At 42.9% G+C, this 21,019-nt stretch overlaps 1 protein-coding gene across 5 annotated transcripts in view; it reads left to right on the top strand.

The window, feature by feature from the left end:
• The window catches only part of LOC121539046 (NACHT, LRR and PYD domains-containing protein 3), a 48,857-nt gene that overhangs the window by 6,509 nt on the left and 21,329 nt on the right, over positions 1 to 21,019 (top strand). For 4 of the 5 annotated variants that reach the window (XM_041847251.2, XM_041847252.2, XM_041847253.2 and 1 more), the window contains 3 exons: positions 2,589 to 2,702; positions 6,503 to 6,616; positions 13,143 to 13,213. In XM_041847251.2, coding sequence (XP_041703185.2) covers positions 2,589 to 2,702; positions 6,503 to 6,616; positions 13,143 to 13,213 — 299 coding nt within the window. Of the gene's footprint in view, positions 1 to 63; positions 161 to 2,588; positions 2,703 to 6,502; positions 6,617 to 13,142; positions 13,214 to 21,019 lie in introns of those variants that run through there. The other variant, XM_041847255.2, reaches the window with a different exon arrangement.

Below are 21,019 nucleotides of genomic sequence, written 5' to 3'. Positions count from 1 at the left end.
CAGAGCCCGGACTTAAACCCGATTGAACATCTCTGGAGAGACCTGAAAATAGCTTTAAGTACGATCCCACCAGTAACTTGTTTGTCAATTTCCTTTTACTTCACCCGAGGAGCCAGATGGAGATCAACAGAAAAGGGGGATGTGGGCATAGATATCCACTGTAAGTTGCTAAGTTACTGTAAGTGTTTGTTGGGGTGGGGGGGGGGGGAGATTTGTATTATATTCACTCGCAAAATCAACAAATACAATCTTGGCCAGAGTTTTGGCATGTCAAGATTACGAAAAATACCATATCACTGGCCTTTTTTAAGGAATGGATCATGAATTGTCTACCCATATCTGATATTCATTTCAAGTAGCGTGCAGACAAAATATCAGTCTGATTCATTAAAGATGCACTATGCAGAAATCGCTCCGCCATTTCCTTTTGCTAAAATTTTAATAGTTCGCCTAATTTCAGTTTGTGACAAAACAAGCAAGTATAGTGTCGAGAATCATTGAACCGTCTAAACCGCTGTGAAATGTATTTTCCATAACCAAAAATATTATATTTTCGCTGTTTGAAGCCGTGTAAGATGCAAAAAACGAAAGTTAACATTTTACATTTTAGTCATTTAGCAGACGCTCTTATCCAGAGCGACTTACAGTTAGTGAGTGCATACATTTATTTATTTATTTTTTCATACTGGCGGGAAGGATAAAAATAGCGCACATAAATGATCTACCGCTTCTTAGACTTGCTTTCAATGATAATGACAGATCTACTGTATAACTAAAATGTCTGTGAATTTGGTCGGGTCGCCCAAAAAGTTACATGTTACATATTGCAGCTGTTAACAGTGAACTCATAGGGCCAGATCAGCGAAATACGAAACTGTGATAAATCAGACTTTTTACAAACTGCTTTTTTCTGTGCTCAAATCCATTCTTGTTTCTACACTACCGTTCAAAAGTTTGGGGTCACTTAGAAATATCCTTGTTTTCGAAAGAAAAGCATTTTTTTTGTAGATTAAAATAACATCAAATTGATCAGAAATACAGTGTAGACATTGTTAGTGTTGTAAATGGCTATTGTATATGTTTAATGGAATATCTACATAGGCGTACAGAGGCCCATTATCAGCAACCATCAGTCCTGTGTTCCAATGGCACGTTGTGTTTGCTAATCCAAGTTTATCATTTTAAAAGGCTAATTGATCATTAGAAAACCCTTTTGCAATTATGTTAGCACAGCTGAAAACTGTTGTGCTGATTAAAGAAGCAATAAAACTGGCCTTCTTGAGACTAGTTGAGTATCTGGAGCATCAGGGTTCGATTACAGGTTCAAAATGGCCAGAAACAAATAACTTTCTTCTGAAACTCGTCAGTCTATTCTTGTTCTGAGAAATGAAGGCTATTCCTTGTGAGAAATTGCCAAGAAACTGAAGATCTCGTACAACGCTGTGTACTACTCCCTTCACAGAACAGCGCAAACTGGCTCTAACCAGAATAGAAAGAGGAGTGGGAGTGTCTGGTTTGAGAAACAGGCGCCTCACAAGTCCTCAACTGGCAGCTTCATTAAATAGTACCCGCAAAACACCAGTCTCAACGTCAACAGTGAAGAGGCCAGTTGAGGCCAATTAATAAATAATAATAATAATGAGTGCTATAATGAAAAGGGCATGTGCAGTTTCTGTCTAGTTTGAGAAACCGACTCCTCAAAGGTCCTCAACTGTCAGCTTCATTTAATAGTACGCGCAAAATACCAGTCTCAATGTCAACGGTGAAGAGGCGACTCCGGGATGCTGACCTTCGAGGCAGAGCTGCAAAGAAAAAGCCATATCTCAGGCTGCCCATCTTAATCTTTTATTTTTATTGTCCAGTCTGAGATATGGCTTTTTCTTTGCAACTCTACCTCGAAGGTCAGCATCCCGGAGTCGCCTCTTCACCGTTGACATTGAGACTGGTATTTTGCGCGTACTATTAAATGAAGCTGCCAGTTGAGGACCTTTGAGGAGTCGGTTTCTCAAACTAGACAGAAACTGCACATGCCCTTTCATTATAGCACTCATTATTATTATTATTTATTCATTAAAATAGATTAACAAAAAATACATGTTGCGTACCGAAATGTAAAACTAAATTACACTTCAAAATCACATTGTCAGACCTCCGATATACAAAACTCTCAGGTCTCAAAACGTGCAGGTTGGCATTTATTGTCATGAGGCAGCTCTGCACATAAACCTTACCCTACTCTTAACCCTAACCTTAACCACACTGCTAATCCTAATGCTTAACCCTAACTTTAAATTAAGACCAAAAAGTGTATTTTTGTTTTCATAAATATTTACGATGTTGCCAATTTTGACTTTGCAGCTGGCCCATTTAGCGGGAATCGCTCAGTTCTGCCTCCAGGGCAAGATTCATGACTATAAATATCAACCACAACATTGCAGAATGTGATTTTGGAGTGTAATGTCCCTTTTAACTTGAAGTGTCATTCCTTAAATTGCAATTTGACATAGCACAAAACAGAATCCAGATGGGAAATGACTCCATAGTTTCATTTTGATATGGAATGAGCCTAGTGTCTTTGTGTTTATCAGGGTCCATCAGGATAGACCCGGCTCACCTGTACCCAGCTGTGTATCTATGAAGAGTGAACAGTCTATATATATGCCAATAAACTTCAGTGGTGGAGACTTTACCCATGAACAAAGGTACAGTAAAACAATATATCTATATATGACTATATACAGCGCATTCGGAAAGTATTCAGACCCCTTGACTCTTTCCACATTTTGTTAAGTTACAGCCTTATTCTAAAATGGATTACATTTTTAAAAATCCCAATCAATCTACACACAATAACCCATAATGACAAAGCGCAAAAGGTTTTTAGAAATGTTTGCAAATTTATAAAATATAAAAACCTGAAATACCTTATATACATAAGTATTCAGACCCTTTGCTATGACATTCGAAATTGAGCTCAGGTGCATCCTGTTTCCATTGATCAACCTTGAGATGTTTCTACAAATTGATTGGAGTCCACCTGTGGTAAATTCAATTGATTGGACATGATTTGGAAAGGCACACACCTGTCTATCTAAGTTCCCACAGTTGACAGTGCATGTCAGAGCAAAAACCAAGCCATGAGGTCAGAGGAATTGTCCGTAGAGCACCGAGACAGGATTTTGTTGAGGCACAGATCTGGGGAAGGGTACCAAAACATTTCTGTAGCGTTGCAGGTCCCCAAGAACACAGTGGCCTCCATCATTCTTAAATGGAAAAAAGTTAGGAACCACCAAGACTCTTCCTAGAGCTGACCGCCAGGCCAAACTGCGCAATCGGGGGAGAAGGGCCTTGGTCAGGGAGGTGGCCAAGAACTCAATGGTCACTCAGACAGAGCTCCAGAGTTCCTCTGTGTAGATGGGAGAACTTTCCAGAAGGACTACCATCTCTGCAGCACTCCACCAATCAGGCCTTTATGGTAGAGTGGCCAGACGGAAGCCACTCCTCAGTAAAAGGCACATGACAGCCCGCTTGGAGTTTGCCAAAAGGCACCTAAAGGACTCTGACCATGAGAAACAAGATTCTCTGGTCTGATGAAACCAATATTGAACTCTTTGGCCTGAATGCCAAGCGTCACGTCTGGAGGAAACCTGCCACCATCCCTACGGTGAAGCAACATCATGCTGTGGGGATGTTTTTCAGCGGCAGGGACTGGGAGACTAGTCAGGATCGAGGAGAAAGATGAACGGACCAAAGTACAGAGAGATCCTTGATTAAAACCTGCTCCAGAGTGCTCAAGACCTCAGACTGGGGCGAAGGTTCACCTTCCAACAGGACAACGACCCTAAGCACACAGCCAAGACAATGCAGGAGTGGGTTCAGGACAAGTCTCTGAATGTCCTTGAGTGGCCCAACCAGAGCCCGGACTTAAACCCGATTGAACATCTCTGGAGAGACCTGAAAATAGCTTTAAGTACGATCCCACCAGTAACTTGTTTGTCAATTTCCTTTTACTTCACCCGAGGAGCCAGATGGAGATCAACAGAAAAGGGGGATGTGGGCATAGATATCCACTGTAAGTTGCTAAGTTACTGTAAGTGTTTGTTGGGGTGGGGGGGGGGGAGATTTGTATTATATTCACTCGCAAAATCAACAAATACAATCTTGGCCAGAGTTTTGGCATGTCAAGATTACGAAAAATACCATATCACTGGCCTTTTTTAAGGAATGGATCATGAATTGTCTACCCATATCTGATATTCATTTCAAGTAGCGTGCAGACAAAATATCAGTCTGATTCATTAAAGATGCACTATGCAGAAATCGCTCCGCCATTTCCTTTTTGCTAAAATTTTAATAGTTCGCCTAATTTCAGTTTGTGACAAAACAAGCAAGTATAGTGTCGAGAATCATTGAACCGTCTAAACCGCTGTGAAATGTATTTTCCATAACCAAAAATATTATATTTTCGCTGTTTGAAGCCGGTGTAAGATGCAAAAAACGAAAGTTAACATTTTACATTTTAGTCATTTAGCAGACGCTCTTATCCAGAGCGACTTACAGTTAGTGAGTGCATACATTTATTTATTTATTTTTTCATACTGGCGGGAAGGATAAAAATAGCGCACATAAATGATCTACCGCTTCTTAGACTTGCTTTCAATGATAATGACAGATCTACTGTATAACTAAAATGTCTGTGAATTTGGTCGGGTCGCCCAAAAAGTTACAAGTTACATATTGCAGCTGTTAACAGTGAACTCATAGGGCCAGATCAGCGAAATACGAAACTGTGATAAATCAGACTTTTTACAAACTGCTTTTTTCTGTGCTCAAATCCATTCTTGTTTCTACACTACCGTTCAAAAGTTTGGGGTCACTTAGAAATATCCTTGTTTTCGAAAGAAAAGCATTTTTTTTGTAGATTAAAATAACATCAAATTGATCAGAAATACAGTGTAGACATTGTTAGTGTTGTAAATGGCTATTGTATATGTTTAATGGAATATCTACATAGGCGTACAGAGGCCCATTATCAGCAACCATCAGTCCTGTGTTCCAATGGCACGTTGTGTTTGCTAATCCAAGTTTATCATTTTAAAAGGCTAATTGATCATTAGAAAACCCTTTTGCAATTATGTTAGCACAGCTGAAAACTGTTGTGCTGATTAAAGAAGCAATAAAACTGGCCTTCTTGAGACTAGTTGAGTATCTGGAGCATCAGGGTTCGATTACAGGTTCAAAATGGCCAGAAACAAATAACTTTCTTCTGAAACTCGTCAGTCTATTCTTGTTCTGAGAAATGAAGGCTATTCCTTGTGAGAAATTGCCAAGAAACTGAAGATCTCGTACAACGCTGTGTACTACTCCCTTCACAGAACAGCGCAAACTGGCTCTAACCAGAATAGAAAGAGGAGTGGGAGTGTCTGGTTTGAGAAACAGGCGCCTCACAAGTCCTCAACTGGCAGCTTCATTAAATAGTACCCGCAAAACACCAGTCTCAACGTCAACAGTGAAGAGGCCAGTTGAGGCCAATTAATAAATAATAATAATAATGAGTGCTATAATGAAAAGGGCATGTGCAGTTTCTGTCTAGTTTGAGAAACCGACTCCTCAAAGGTCCTCAACTGTCAGCTTCATTTAATAGTACGCGCAAAATACCAGTCTCAATGTCAACGGTGAAGAGGCGACTCCGGGATGCTGACCTTCGAGGCAGAGCTGCAAAGAAAAAGCCATATCTCAGGCTGCCCATCTTAATCTTTTATTTTTATTGTCCAGTCTGAGATATGGCTTTTTCTTTGCAACTCTACCTCGAAGGTCAGCATCCCGGAGTCGCCTCTTCACCGTTGACATTGAGACTGGTATTTTGCGCGTACTATTAAATGAAGCTGCCAGTTGAGGACCTTTGAGGAGTCGGTTTCTCAAACTAGACAGAAACTGCACATGCCCTTTTCATTATAGCACTCATTATTATTATTATTTATTCATTAAAATAGATTAACAAAAAATACATGTTGCGTACCGAAATGTAAAACTAAATTACACTTCAAAATCACATTGTCAGACCTCCGATATACAAAACTCTCAGGTCTCAAAACGTGCAGGTTGGCATTTATTGTCATGAGGCAGCTCTGCACATAAACCTTACCCTACTCTTAACCCTAACCTTAACCACACTGCTAATCCTAATGCTTAACCCTAACTTTAAATTAAGACCAAAAAGTGTATTTTTGTTTTCATAAATATTTACGATGTTGCCAATTTTGACTTTGCAGCTGGCCCATTTAGCGGGAATCGCTCAGTTCTGCCTCCAGGGCAAGATCCATGACAATAAATATCAACCACAACATTGCAGAATGTGATTTTGGAGTGTAATGTCCCTTTTAACTTGAAGTGTCATTCCTTAAATTGCAATTTGACATAGCACAAAACAGAATCCAGATGGGAAATGACTCCATAGTTTCATTTTGATATGGAATGAGCCTAGTGTCTTTGTGTTTATCAGGGTCCATCAGGAGAGACCAGGCTCACCTGTACCCAGCTGTGTATCTATGAAGAGTGAACAGTCTATATATATGCCAATAAACTTCAGTGGTGGAGACTTTACCCATGAACAAAGGTACAGTAAAACAATATATCTATATATGACTATATACAGCGCATTTGGAAAGTATTCAGACCCCTTGACTTTTTCCACATTTTGTTAAGTTACAGCCTTATTCTAAAATGGATTACATTTTTAAAAATCCCCATCAATCTACACACAATAACCCATAATGACAAAGCACAAAAGGTTTTTAGAAATGTTTGCAAATTTATAAAATATAAAAACCTGAAATACCTTATATACATAAGTATTCAGACCCTTTGCTATGAGACTCGAAATTGAGCTCAGGTGCATCCTGTTTCCATTGATCATCCTTGAGATGTTTCTACAAATTGATTGGAGTCCACCTGTGGTAAATTCAATTGATTGGACATGATTTGGAAAGGCACACACCTGTCTAAGTTCCCACAGTTGACAGTGCATGTCAGAGCAAAAACCAAGCCATGAGGTCAGAGGAATTGTCCATAGAGCGCAGAGACAGGATTGTGTCTGGGGAAGGGTACCAAAACATTTCTGCAGCGTTGCAGGTCCCCAAGAACACAGTGGCCTCCATCATTCTTAAAAGGAAAAAGTTTGGAACCACCAAGACTCTTCCTAGAGCTGACCGCCAGGCCAAACTGCGCAATCGGGGGAGAAGGGCCTTGGTCAGGGAGGTGGCCAAGAACTTAATGGTCACTCAGACAGAGCTCCAGAGTTCCTCTGTGTAGATGGGAGAATTTCCAGAAGGACTACCATCTCTGCAGCACTCCACCAATCAGGCCTTTATGGTAGAGTGGCCAGACGGAAGCCACTCCTCAGTAAAAGGCACATGACAGCCCACTTGGAGTTTGCCAAAAGGCACCTAAAGGACTCTGACCATGAGAAACAAGATTCTCTGGTCTGATGAAACCAAGATTGAACTCTTTGGCCTGAATGCCAAGCGTCACGTCTGGAGGAAACCTGCCATCATCCCTACGGTGAAGCATGGTGGTGGCAACATCATGCTGTGGGGATGTTTTTCAGCGGCAGAGACTGGGAGACTAGTCAGGATCGAGGGAAAGATGAACGGACCAAAGTACAGAGAGATCCTTAATGAAAACCTGCTCCGGAGCGCTCAGGACCTCAGATTGGGGCGAAGGTTCACCTTCCAACAGGACAACGACCCTAAGCACACAGCCAAGACAATGCAGGAGTGGGTTCAGGACAAGTCTCTGAATGTCCTTGAGTGGCCCAACCAGAGCCCGGACTTAAACCCGATCGAACATCTCTGGAGAGACCTGAAAATAGCTGTGCCGCGACGTTCCCCATCCAACCTGACGGAGCTTGAGAGAATCTGCAGAGACGAATGGGAGACACTCCCCAAATACAGGTGTGCCAAGCTTGTAGCGTCATACCCAAGAAGACTCAAGGCTGTAATCGCTGCCAAAGGTGCTAAAACAAAGTACTGAGTAAAGGGTCTGAATACTTACAGTTTAAGTCTGAAGTTTACATACACATTAGCCAAATACTTTTAAACTCAGTTTTTCACAATTCCTGACATTTAATCCTAGTAAAAATTCCCTGTCTTAGGTCAGTTAGGATCACCACTTTATTTTAAGAATGTGACATTTCAGTATAATAGTAGAGAAAATGATTCATTTCAGCTTGTATTTCTTTCATCACATTCCCAGTGGGTCAGAAGTTTACATATACTAAATTAGTATTTGGTAGCATTGCCTTTAAATTGTTTAACTTGGGTCAAACGTTTCGGGTAGCCTTCCACAAGCTTCCCACAATAAGTTGGGTGAATTTTGGCCCATTCCTCCTGACAGAGCTGGTGTAACTGAGTCAGGTTTGTAGGCCTCCTTGCTCGCACACACTTTTTCAGTTCTGCCCACAAATGTTCTATAGCAGGGGTGTCAAACGTCCGGCCCGCGGGCCGGATCAGGCCCGCAAACGGGTTTAATCCGGCCCGCGAGATGATTAAAAAAATATATATATATATATATATATATATTTGTAAAGTATAAAAATGCGCTGCAATTTTTTATAAAATAAACTGCTGTTCCAATTGCGTCCACTGGATGGCGCAATAGCAATTGTGTTAAGCAAGCAAACTGTTTATACCGGGGCAGAGCAAGTAGGTCAAGCACGTGCAGCCAATGAGCTACTTTGTTTTGCCCGCGATATTGATTACGGCTTCTACTTTTTACATTATGTGCTTTGGCACCCTCATTGCCTCAATATGTCTCTGTCAAAAAAGAGAGAAGTGGACGCAGAGTGCAGAGTGTTCCAAGAAAAATGGTCATCCTATTTATTCACGGAATTGAATGGGAAAGCTGTATGTTTGGTGTGTTCAGAGCATGTTGCAGTGCTGAAAGAATATAACCTTCGTCGCCACTATGTGAGTCTTCATGCCGACAAATATGACAACTTTCAAGGACAGCGGAGATGAGAGAAGGTGAATGAACTGTTGGCGGGTCTGAAGAAACAGCAGTCTGTGTTTACTCACAGCCGAGACATCAGTGACGCTGCAGTGAAAGCTAGCTACCTCATTGCTAATGAAATCGCAGTGGCTTCAAAACCATTTAGTGAGGGTGAATTTGTAAAAACATGCATGATGAAGGCAGCGGAGATTGTGTGCCCTGAAAAGCGGTAGGCTTTTGCAAATATCAGCCTGACAAGAAACACAGTTGCAGACAGGATTTCCGATCTTTCAGTGGATTTGGACAGCCAGTTGAAGCAAAAAGTAAAGTCATTTATTGCGTTTTCGGTTGCAATTGATGAAAGCACGGACATTACAGATGTTGCACAACTGGCCATTTTCATCCGCGGAGTTGATGACACATTGACCGTCACCGAGGAGTTTGTGGAGTTGGTGCCGATGACAGATACAACGACAGCAGCTGATATTTTCACCGCACTCGTCGGCGCGCTGGACAGGGTCGGAGTGGACTGGTCCCGCGCTGTCAGCCTGGCTACAGATGGTGCGCCCTCAATGATCGGGAAAAAAGCAGGCGTTGTGACAAAGTTCAGAGAGAAAGTGCAATCTGCAAATGGAGGACGTGATTTTTTGACTTTTCACTGTATTTTGCACCAGGAGGCTTTGTGTTGCAAGTCATTAAAGATGGATAACGTCATGAAGGTGGTCATCCAAACTGTTAATTTCATCCGATCCAGAAGCCTGAATCACCGTCAGTTTGACAGCCTTCTCAGAGAGAAAGACCACATCTATGGCCTGCCATACCACACTGAGGTAAGATGGTTAAGCCGAGGTGCTGTGCTGAGGCGTTTCTTTGATTTACGAGAAGAAATTGAACAGTTCATGGAAGAAAAGGGCAAACCAGTGTTAGAATTTCATTCCGCAGAATGGATGCAGGACCTTGCATTTATGGTGGATGTTACAGAGCACCTGAATAACTTGAACAAACAGCTGCAAGGGCGCAACAAAGTTGTCACGCAGTATTATGACAGCATACATTCTTTCAAGTTGAAGCTGTCATTGTGGGAGACGCAACTTGCCGGTGGTGATGCAGCTCACTTCCCCTGTCTGAAAAAATGTGTGCGCGACCCAACATGTGGCAGACATGAAGCGGTTCAAAGATAAAATAACGGGACTGTTACGGGAGTTTGAGCAACGCTTTCAGATTTATGTTTATATGTTTTTATGTTGATGTGCTATTGTTTTTAATTGATTTTATTTTATTTGTATATTTAACCTATTCTTGACTCTGTGGTTCTTGCACTTGTTTGGGGAACAGGATTTCATTATTTTTATCTACATTTCTGACTGAGAAATGACACCCTGATATAGTTCTGTGATCTGTGAAACAGTTCTGTTAATCACTGAGGCATTGTGTGTTTGTGTGTTCTTTGTCCTCAGAACTTTCAAATAACTTGAGGTGTTTTATGATTAATAGTGATGTTGTGCTTGTACTATTTTGGACACACTGTCCTCAGGCTCCAGCTTTATGTTGTATGTTGATCGTATTAAAACAAAGAAAACAATCTGAAGTTGTTGTTTTTAAGTTATATATACCATGATTTTTCCGGTCCGGCCCACTTGGGAATAGATTTTCCTCCATGTGGCCCCTGAGCTAAAATGAGTTTGACACCCCTGTTCTATAGGATTGAGGTCAGGGCTTTGTGATGGCCACTCCAATACCTTGACTTTGTTGTCCTTAAGCCATTTTGCCACAACTTTGGAAGTATGCTTGGGGTCATTGTCCATTTGGAAGACCCATTTGTGACCAAGCTTTAACTTCCTGACTGATGTCTTGAGATGTTGCTTCAATATATCCACATAATTTTCCTTCCTCATGATGCCATCTATTTTGTGAAGTACACCAGTCCCTCCTGCAGCAAAGCACCCCCACACAATAATGCTGCCACCCCCGTGCTTCACGGTTGGGATGGTGTTCTTCGGCTTGCAAGCAACCCCTTTTTTTCCTCCAAACATAATGATGGTCATTATGGCCAAACAGTTCTTTTTTTGTTTCATCAGACCAGAGGACATTTCTCCAAAAAGTACGATCTTTGTCCCCATGTGCAGTTGCAAACCGTAGTCTGGCTTTTTTATGGCGGTTTTGGAGCAGTGGCTTCTTCCTTGCTGAGTGGCCTTTCAGGTTATGACGATATAGGACTCGTTTTACTGTGGATATAGATACTTTTGAACCTGTTTCCTCCAGCATCTTCACAAGGTCCTTTGCTCTTGTTCTGGGATTGATTTTCACTTTTCGCACCAAAGTACATTCATCTCTAGGAGACAGAACGCGTCTCCTTCCTTAGCGGGATGACGGCTGCATGGTCCCATGGTGTTTATACGTGCGTACTATTGTTTGTACAGATGAACGTGGTACCTTCAGGCGATTGGAAATATTGCTCCCAAGGATGAACCAGACTTGTGGAGGTCTACAATTTTTTTTCTGAGGTATTGTCTGATTTTCTTTTGATTTTCCCATGATGTCAAGCAAAGAGGGCCTGAGTTTGAAGGTAGGCCTTGAAATCCATCCACAGATACACCTCCAATTGACTCAAATTATGTCAATTAGCCTATCAGAAGCTTCTAAAGCCATGACATCATTTTCTGGAATTTTCCAAGCTGTTTAAAGGCACAGTCAACTTAGTGTATGTAAACTTCTGACCCACTGGAATTGTGATACAGTGAATTAAAGTGCAATAATCTGTCTGTAAACAATTGTTGGGAAAATGACTTGTGTCATGCACAAGTAGATGTCCTAACCGACTTGCCAAAACTATAGTTTGTTAACAAGACATTTGTGGAGTGGTTGAAAAACGAGTTTTAATGACTCCAACCTAAGTGTATGTAAACTTCCGACTTCAACTGTATGTAAATGTGATATTTCAGTGTTTTATTTTTTATACATTTGCTAAAATGTCTAAAAACCTTTTTTTGCTTTGTCATTATGGGGCATTGTGTGTAGATTGATGAGGGGGGAAAAAACAATTTAATCCATGTTAGAATAAGCCTGTAACTTAAAAGATGTGGAAAAAGTCAAGGGGTCTGAATACTTTCTGAATGCACTGTATTTGGAATAAATGAATTGCACTCAAATCGAAGTCACATTGTCCGATTCCTTTCAGCCATCTGATGTACAAAACACAGATGGACTCATCTTGACATTAGACTCTGGAAACTGGTTCAATCAACGTTGTTTCAACCTAATTTGTCAATGTATTGTGACATGGAATCTACGTGGAATATACATTGGATTTGAAAAAAGTAATCAACTGTTGTTTTGAGGGTGAAATTTCAACCACAGGATATATCAGCAGGGTAACCAAATTTCAACATTAACAAACCTTACATAAAATATGTTGAATGTGCACCTTTTAAAACAATGTCAGATTTTCAACGTTAAATCTACTATCAGAAAAAAACACAGTACATTGGTTCGCACCTCCTAGGGGAGAATGTATTTATCTACAGCTACCATTTGGTCTCCCATCCAAGGTTTTAACCATTCCCAGCCCTGCTTAGCTACGATATTTGTCTCTGACCATTACCAATGTGCTATCGTGAGAAAGTTTTTAAGTCGAGATCGCTCAAAAATCAAAATAGATTCACTGTTGCTATCGAAGTCATTCTGAAGGGTAGGTTTAACAGAGCAAATGAAATGTGAGAATACTTGATCAATCATCAATGATGCTATTTAGGCCTGTATAGCATTTGCAAAGCCATCAACATCAATTGTTTGAATTCAACCCAGAATTCAACAAAAAATAGCCAATAGAATAGGCCTAGGGTTTCAAGCTCTGGTTGATTTAAAAATTGAATTATATTTAGTGATATTGAATTGTGTTTGGTTGTCAACGCAACCAAATATCAACATTTGAAGGAGATGTATCTTCTGCTTGAATGATTTCATTGGGCCACTGACTTAGTCTTGCTTTAATTCCAGTTTGTCTACAAATTAATAATTTATTTGTTGGATTCACTTCTCCATCTCAACCAAAAATCTAAGTTAAAGAATAGGACTAAATCAAATCACATTTTTATTTAAAGTGCATTAAAAATTGTATTTTATTTAATTCTGAATTGCTTCTTCTTTTTTTTCAGAACGATTGGTGACCAAGAGCAGAGATCAGATTCAGAAATTCCCAGTGGTCAGTACACTTGTTCACTGATTGGTAAGGCTGTAATCCTTTCTTGGTATCAATTCAAAAGGAATGAATCATTATGATTGTTTAAATTAAATAATTAATAAATAATACATAGTTTAAAGGGATGTTTCTCTCAAAATACAGCTTAATGATTTGTCCACTTATCTTGGCTGTAGTCGAATCCCCAGGAAAGCTGTTGTGTGCATTTTGATAACAATTGATAGTGTCTCGCGCTCTTCACGCCGGCAAAGCTACGACACAACGTAGCAGCTAAAAACCTACTGTTGTCGCGACGCCCCAGTCGACGCCCAAATCATTTAAATACTTAATTTTCACAAAAATCATGGTGCAGTGAAACATGATACAATCATTTATTCACTAAATAGTCGGTGTGGAGGACAGCAAATGGTTACTGTAGTCTGACGTCTCCTTGTCACAAGTGTAGAAAGGAGTAGGCAGGAGGCAGTCGCAGGTTTAGAACTATTTACATTTACATTTACGTCATTTAGCAGACGCTCTTATCCAGAGCGACTTACAAATTGGTGCATTCACCCTATAGCCAGTGGGATAACCACTTTACAATATGTGTTTTTTTTGTTTTTTTTGGGGGGGTGGAGGGGGCGGGGGGGTAGAAGGATTACTTTATCCTATCCCAGGTATTCCTTAAAGAGGTGGGGTTTCAAATGTCTCCGGAAGGTGGTGAGTGACTCCGCTGTCCTGGCGTCGTGAGGGAGCTTGTTCCACCATTGGGGTGCCAGAGCAGCGAACAGTTTTGACTGGGCTGAGCGGGAACTATGCTTCCGCAGAGGAAGGGAGCCAGCAGGCCAGAGGTGGATGAACGCAATGCCCTCGTTTGGGTGTAGGGACTGATCAGAGCCTGAAGGTACAGAGGTGCCGATCCCCTCACAGCTCCATAGGCAAGCACCATGGTCTTGTAACAGATGCGAGCTTCAACTGGAAGCCAGTGGAGTGTGCGGAGGAGCGGGGTGACGTGAGAGAACTTGGGAAGGTTGAACACCAGACGGGCTGCGGCATTCTGGATGAGTTGTAGGGGTTTAATGGCACAGGCAGGGAGCCCAGCCAACAGCGAGTTGCAGTAATCCAGACGGGAGATGACAAGTGCCTGGATTAGGACCTGTGCCGCTTCCTGTGTAAGGCAGGGTCGTACTCTCCGAATGTTGTAGAGCATGAACCTGCAGGATCGGGTCACCGCCTTGATGTTAGCGGAGAACGACAGGGTGTTGTCCAGGGTCACGCCAAGGCTCTTCGCACTCTGGGAGGAGGACACAACGGAGTTGTCAACCGTGATGGCGAGATCATGGAACGGGCAGTCCTTCCCCGGGAGGAAGAGCAGCTCCGTCTTGCCAGGGTTCAGCTTGAGGTGGTGATCCGTCATCCATACTGATATGTCTGCCAGACATGCAGAGATGCGATTCACCACCTGGTTATCAGAAGGGGGAAAGGAGAAGATTAGTTGTGTATCGTCAGCGTAGCAATGATAGGAGAGGCCATGTGAGGATATGACAGAGCCAAGTGACTTGGTGTATAGGGGAGAATAGGAGAGGGCCTAGAACTGAGCCCTGGGGGACACCAGTGGTGAGAGCACGTGGTGCGGAGACAGCTTCTCGCCACGCCACTTGGTAGGAGCGACCGGTCAGGTAGGACGCAATCCAGGAGTGAGCCGCGCCGGAGATGCCCAGCTCGGAGAGGGTGGAGAGGAGGATCTGATGGTTCACAGTATCAAAGGCAGCAGACAGGTCTAGAAGGACAAGAGCAGAGGAGAGAGAGTTAGCTTTAGCAGTGCGGAGAGCCTCCGTGACACAGAGAAGAGCAGTCTCAGTTGAATGACCATTCCTGAAACCTGACTGGTTTGGATCAAGAAGGTCATTCTGAGAGAGATAGCAAGAGAGTTGGCTAAAGACGGCACGCTCAATAGTTTTGGAAAGAAAAGAAAGAAGGGATACTGGTCTGTAGTTGTTGACATCAGTGGGATCGAGTGTTGGTTTTTTGAGAAGGGGTGCAACTCTCGCTCTCTTGAAGACGGAAGGGACATAGCCAGCGGTCAAGGATGAGTTGATCAGCGAGGTGAGGTAGGGGAGAAGGTCACCGGAGATGGTCTGGAGAAGAGAGGAGGGGATGGGGTCAAGCGGGCAGGTTGTTGGGCGGCCTGCAGTCACAAGTCGCAGGATTTTATCTGGAGAGAGAGGGGAGAAAGAAGTCAAAGCATAGGGTAGGGCAGTGTGAGCAGGACCAGCAGTGTCATTAGACTTAACAAACGAGGATCGGATGTCGTCAACCTTCTTTTCAAAGTGGTTGACGAAGTCATCCACAGAGAGAGAGGGGGGGGATTCAGCAGGGAGGAGAATGTGGCAAAGAGCTTCCTAGGGTTAGAGGCAGATGCTTGGAATTTAGAGTGGTAGAAAGTGGCCTTAGCAGCAGAAACAGATGAAGAAAATGTAGGGAGGAGGGAGTGAAAAGATGCCAGGTCGGCAGGGGAGTTTAGTTTTCTTCCATTTCCGCTCCGCTGCCCGGAGCTCTGTTCTGTGAGCTCGCAATGAGTCATCAAGCCACGGAGCTGGAGGGGAGGACCGAGCCGGCCGGGAGGATAGGGGACACAGAGAGTCAAAGGATGCAGAAAGGGAGGAGAGGAGGGTTGAGGAGGCAGAATCAGGAGATTGGAGGGAGAAGGATTGAGCAGAGGGAAGAGATGATAGGATGGAAGAGGAGAGAGTAGTGGGAGAGAGAGAGCGAAGGTTGCGGCGGCGCATTACCATCTGTGTAGGGGCAGAGTGAGTAGTGTTGGAGGAGAGCGAGAGAGAAAAGGATACAAAGTAGTGGTCGGAGACATGGAGGGGAGTTGCAGTGAGATTAGTAGAAGAGCAGCATCTAGTAAAGATGAGGTCAAGCGTATTGCCTGCCTTGTGAGTAGGGGGGGAAGGTGAGAGGGTGAGGTCAAAAGAGGAGAGGAGTGGAAAGAAGGAGGCAGAGAGAAATGAGTCAAATGTAGACGTAGGGAGGTTGAAATCCCCCAAAACTGTGAGGGGTGAGCCATCCTCAGGAAAGGAACTTATCAAGGCGTCAAGCTCATTGATGAACTCTCCAAGGGAACCTGGAGGGCGATAGATGACAAGGATATTAAGCTTAAATGGGCTAGTGACTGTGACAGCATGGAATTCAAATGAGGAGATAGACAGATGGGTTAGGGGGAAAAATTGAGAATGTCCACTTGGGAGAGATGAGGATTCCTGTGCCACCACCCCTCTGACCAGATGCTCTCGGGGTATGCGAGAACACATGGTCAGACGAGGAGAGAGCAGTAGGAGTAGCAGTGTTTTCAGTGGTAATCCATGTTTCCGTCAGCGCCAGGAAGTCGAGGGACTGGAGGTTAGCATAGGCTGGGATGAAGTCAGCCTTGTTGGCAGCAGAACGGCAGTTCCAGAGGCTGCCTGAGACCTGGAACTCCAGGTGTGGGATGCGTGCAGGGACCACCAGGTTAGAGAGGCAGCAGCCACGCGGTGTGAGGCGTTTGTGTAGCCTGTGCGGAGAGGAGAGAACAGGGATAGGCAGAGGCATAGTTGACAGGCTGTAGCAAATGGCTACAATAATGCAGAGGAGATCGGAATGAAATTAACTAAACATCTGGGAAAGGAGAGAGTAGGGCCTCCCTCACCAAAACTTCCACCTCAGAAACTATAATTGTTTCACTGAACCACCCGAATAAAAACTCTCCCAACTTCCACTTTAGAAATTAGAATTGTTGTGAACTACAGCGGTTCAATGTTTCAAGGAATAGACTCAACTTACTTTGTTCAGCTAGCTAACTATGACGCCATAGCTAACTAGCATGCTAGCATCCAATAACACACAGTTTAGCACCAATACTTGGTTACAACAAACTACCAATAGTGTGTTAACACACTAAACAGATAATTCGTGTCCGTGTCTAGTTCCTTTCATAACGCAGCAATAATTAAACGTTGGCTAGCTAGCACAAATATATTGTATTTAGCTGCTACAGTACAGTTAGCTGGTCGTGTTGGCTAGCTAGCAATGGCTACTGTGTTGACTTTGTTTGAAAAAAAACTATTGAATTTATTAAAGCACCATAGCTTAAAGCGGGACGAAACCCACAGTGCAAAATATAAAGTACTCAGGAAATAGTAGGAGAGATTCCTCTCAGGAAAACAAGCAACATATACAATGACTGACAAAGGCAAATGACAGAGGAAGTATATATACAGTGATAGAGTGGGGATTGGAACCAGGTGTGTGTAATGATGACGAGACAAGTCCGGGGTTGATGAGTGAAGGGCGTTTGCCAGCAGCAGGTTCGGCAGCAGCTAGAAGGCCGGTGACGCCGAACGCCTGAGCTGGACAGGAGGAGGAGCCAAAGCAAAGGCTGGTGTGACACTCCTCCTACAGTGGCTTGCGAAAGTATTCACCCCCTTGGCATTTTTCCTATTTTGTTGCCTTACAACCTGGAATTAAAATAGATTTTTTGGGGGGTTTGTATCATTTGATTTACACAACATGCCTACCACTTTGAAGATGCAAAATACTTTTTTCTGTGAAACAAACAAGAAATAACACAAAAAAACAGAAAACTTGAGCGTGCATAACTATTCACCCCCCCCCAAAGTCAATACTTTGTAGAGCCACCTTTTGCAGCAATTACAGCTGCAAGTATCTTGGGGTATGTCTCTATAAGCTTGGCACATCTAGCCACTGGGATTTTTGCCCATTCTTCAAGGCAGAACTGCTCCAGCTCCTTCAAGATGGATGGGTTCTGCTGGTGTACAGCAGTCTTTAAGTCATACCACAGATTCTCAATTGGATTGAGGTCTGGGCTTTGACTAGGCCATTCCAAGACATGTAAATGTTTCCCCTTAAACCACTCAAGTGTTGCTTTAGCAGTATGCTTAGGGTCATTGTCCTGCTGGAAGGTGAACCTCCGTCCCAGGTTTCCCTCAAGAATTTCCCTGTATTTAGCGCCATCCATCATTCCTTCAATTCTGACCAGTTTCCCAGTCCCTGCCGATTAAAAACATCCCCACAGCATGATGCTGCCACCACCATGTTTCATTGTGGGGATGTTGTTCTCTGGGTGATGACAGGTGTTGGGTTTGCGCCAGACATAGCGTTTTCCTTGATGGCCAAAAAGCTCAATTTTATTCTCATCTGACCAGAGTACCTTCTTCCATATGTTTGGGGAGTCTCATTTTTACATTTACATTTTAGTCATTTAGCAGACGCTCTTATCCAGAGCGACTTACATTATCTTTTTTTTTTTTTCATACTAGCCCCCGTGGGAATTGAACCCACAACCCTGGCGTTGCAAACGCCATGCTCTACATCCCTGCCGGCCATTCCCTCCCTTACCCTGGACGACGCTGGGCCAATTGTGCGCCGCCCCATGGGTCTCCCGGTCGTGGCTGGCTACGACAGAGCCTGGATACGAACCAGGATCTCTAGTGGCACAGCTAGCACTGCGATGCAGTGCCTTAGACCACTGCGCCACTCGGGAGTCTCCCACATGCCTTTTGGCGAACACCAAACGTGTTTGCTTATTGTTTTCTTAAAGCAATGGCTTTTTTCTGTCCACTCTTCCGTAAAGCCCAGCTCTGTGGAGTGTACAGCTTAAAGTGGTCCTATGGACAGATACTCCAATCTCCACTGTGGAGCTTTGCAGCTCCTTCATGGTTATCTTTGGTCTCTTTGTTGCCTCTCTGATTAATGCTTTGGTTGGCGGCCCTCTCTTGGCAGGTTTGTTCTGGTGCCATATTCTTTCAATTTTTTAATAATGGATTTAATGGTGCTCCGTGGGATGTTCAAAGTTTTGGATATTTTTTTATAACCCTGATCTGTACTTCTCCACAACTTTGTCCCTGACCTGTTTGGAGAGCTCCTTGGTCTTCATGGTGCCGCTTGCTTGGTGGTGCCCCTTGCTTAGTGGTGTTGCAGACTCTGGGGCCTTTCAGAACAGGTGTGTGTGTATATATACAGATATCATGTGACACTTAGATTGCACACAGGTGGACTTTATTTAACTAATTATGTGACTTCTGAAGGTAATTGATTACACCAGATCTTATTTAGGGGCTTCATAGCAAAGGGGGTGAATACATATGCATGCACCACTTTTCCGTGATTTTATTTTGTATAATTTTTTGAAACAAGTTATTTTTTCATTTCACTTCACCAATTTGGACTATTTTGTGTATGTCCATTACATGAAATCCAAAAAAATATCAATTTAAATTACAGGTAATGAAACAAAATAGGAAAAACGCCAAGGGGGGTGAATACTTTTGCAAGGCACTGTATATTACTGTATTCTGATTTCTCCTCCTATATTACTGTGGTCTAATTTATTGTAATTTTTATTTATTTAACCTTTATTTAACTAGGCAAGTCAGTTAAGAATACATTCTTAACTGATGAGGGGAAAAACAACAACATGGTAGCAGCACAACATGGCAGCAGCACAAAACATGGTACAATTGGCCCAGCGTCGTCCGGGTTTGGCCGGTGTAGGCCGTCATTGAAAATAAGAATTTGTTCAGTTTGTGTTTTTTTTACAGCTCATTCCAGTCGCTTGCTGCAGCGAACTGATGATATCTCCTCCTGTATTACTGTAGTCTGATGATGTCTCCTCCTGTATTACTGTCGTCTGATGATGTCTCCTCCTATATTACTGTAGTCTGATGATGTCTCCTCCTGTATTACTGTCGTCTGATGATGTCTCCTCCTGTATTACTGTAGTCTGATGATGTCTCCTCCTGTATTACTGTAGTCTGATGATGTCTCCTCCTGTAGTCTGATGATGTCTCCTCCTGTATTACTGTAGTCTGATGATGTCTCCTCCTGTATTACTGTAGTCTGATGATGTCTCCTCCTGTATTACTGTAGTCTGATGATGTCTCCTCCTGTAGTCTGATGATGTCTCCTCCTGGATTACTGTAGTCTGATGATGTCTCCTCCTGGATTACTGTAGTCTGATGATGTCTCCTGTATTACTGTAGTCTGATGATGTCTCCTCCTGTAGTCTGATGATGTCTCCTCCTATATTACTGTAGTCTGATGATGTCTCCTCCTGGATTATTGTAGTCTGATGATGTCTCCTCCTATATTACTGTAGTCTGATGATGTCTCCTCCTGGATTACTGTAGTCTGATGATGTCTCCTCCTGTAGTCTGATGATGTCTCCTCCTGGATTACTGTAGTCTGATGATGTCTCCTCCTGGATTACTGTAGTCTGATGATGTCTCCTCCTATATTACTGTAGTCTGATGATGTCTCCTCCTGTATTAGTGTAGTCAGATGATGTCTCCTCCTGTATTACTGTAGTCTGATGATGTCTCCTCCTATATTACTGTAGTCTGATGATGTCTCCTCCTGTATTACTGTAGTCTGATGATGTCTCCTCCTGTATTACTGTAGTCTGATGATGTCTCCTCCTATATTACTGTAGTCTGATGATGTCTCCTCCTGGATTACTGTAGTCTGATGATGTCTCCTCCTATATTACTGTAGTCTGATGATGTCTCCTCCTGTATTACTGTAGTCTGATGATGTCTCCTCCTATATTACTGTAGTCTGATGATGTCTCCTCCTGGATTACTGTAGTCTGATGACGTCTCCTCCTATATTACTGTAGTCTGATGATGTCTCCTCCTATATTACTGTAGTCTGATGATGTCTCCTCCTATATTACTGTAGTCTGTCTCCTCCTGTATTACTGTAGTCTGATGATGTCTCCTCCTATATTACTGTAGTCTGATGATGTCTCCTCCTGTATTACTGTAGTCTGATGATGTCTCCTCCAATATTACT

Source organism: Coregonus clupeaformis, chromosome 21 (genome assembly GCF_020615455.1).
Source record: "Coregonus clupeaformis isolate EN_2021a chromosome 21, ASM2061545v1, whole genome shotgun sequence".
Lineage (NCBI taxonomy): Eukaryota > Metazoa > Chordata > Actinopteri > Salmoniformes > Salmonidae > Coregonus > Coregonus clupeaformis.
The sequence above is the reverse complement of the archived record's forward strand: the minus strand, read 5'-3'. Positions and strand labels throughout refer to the sequence as shown.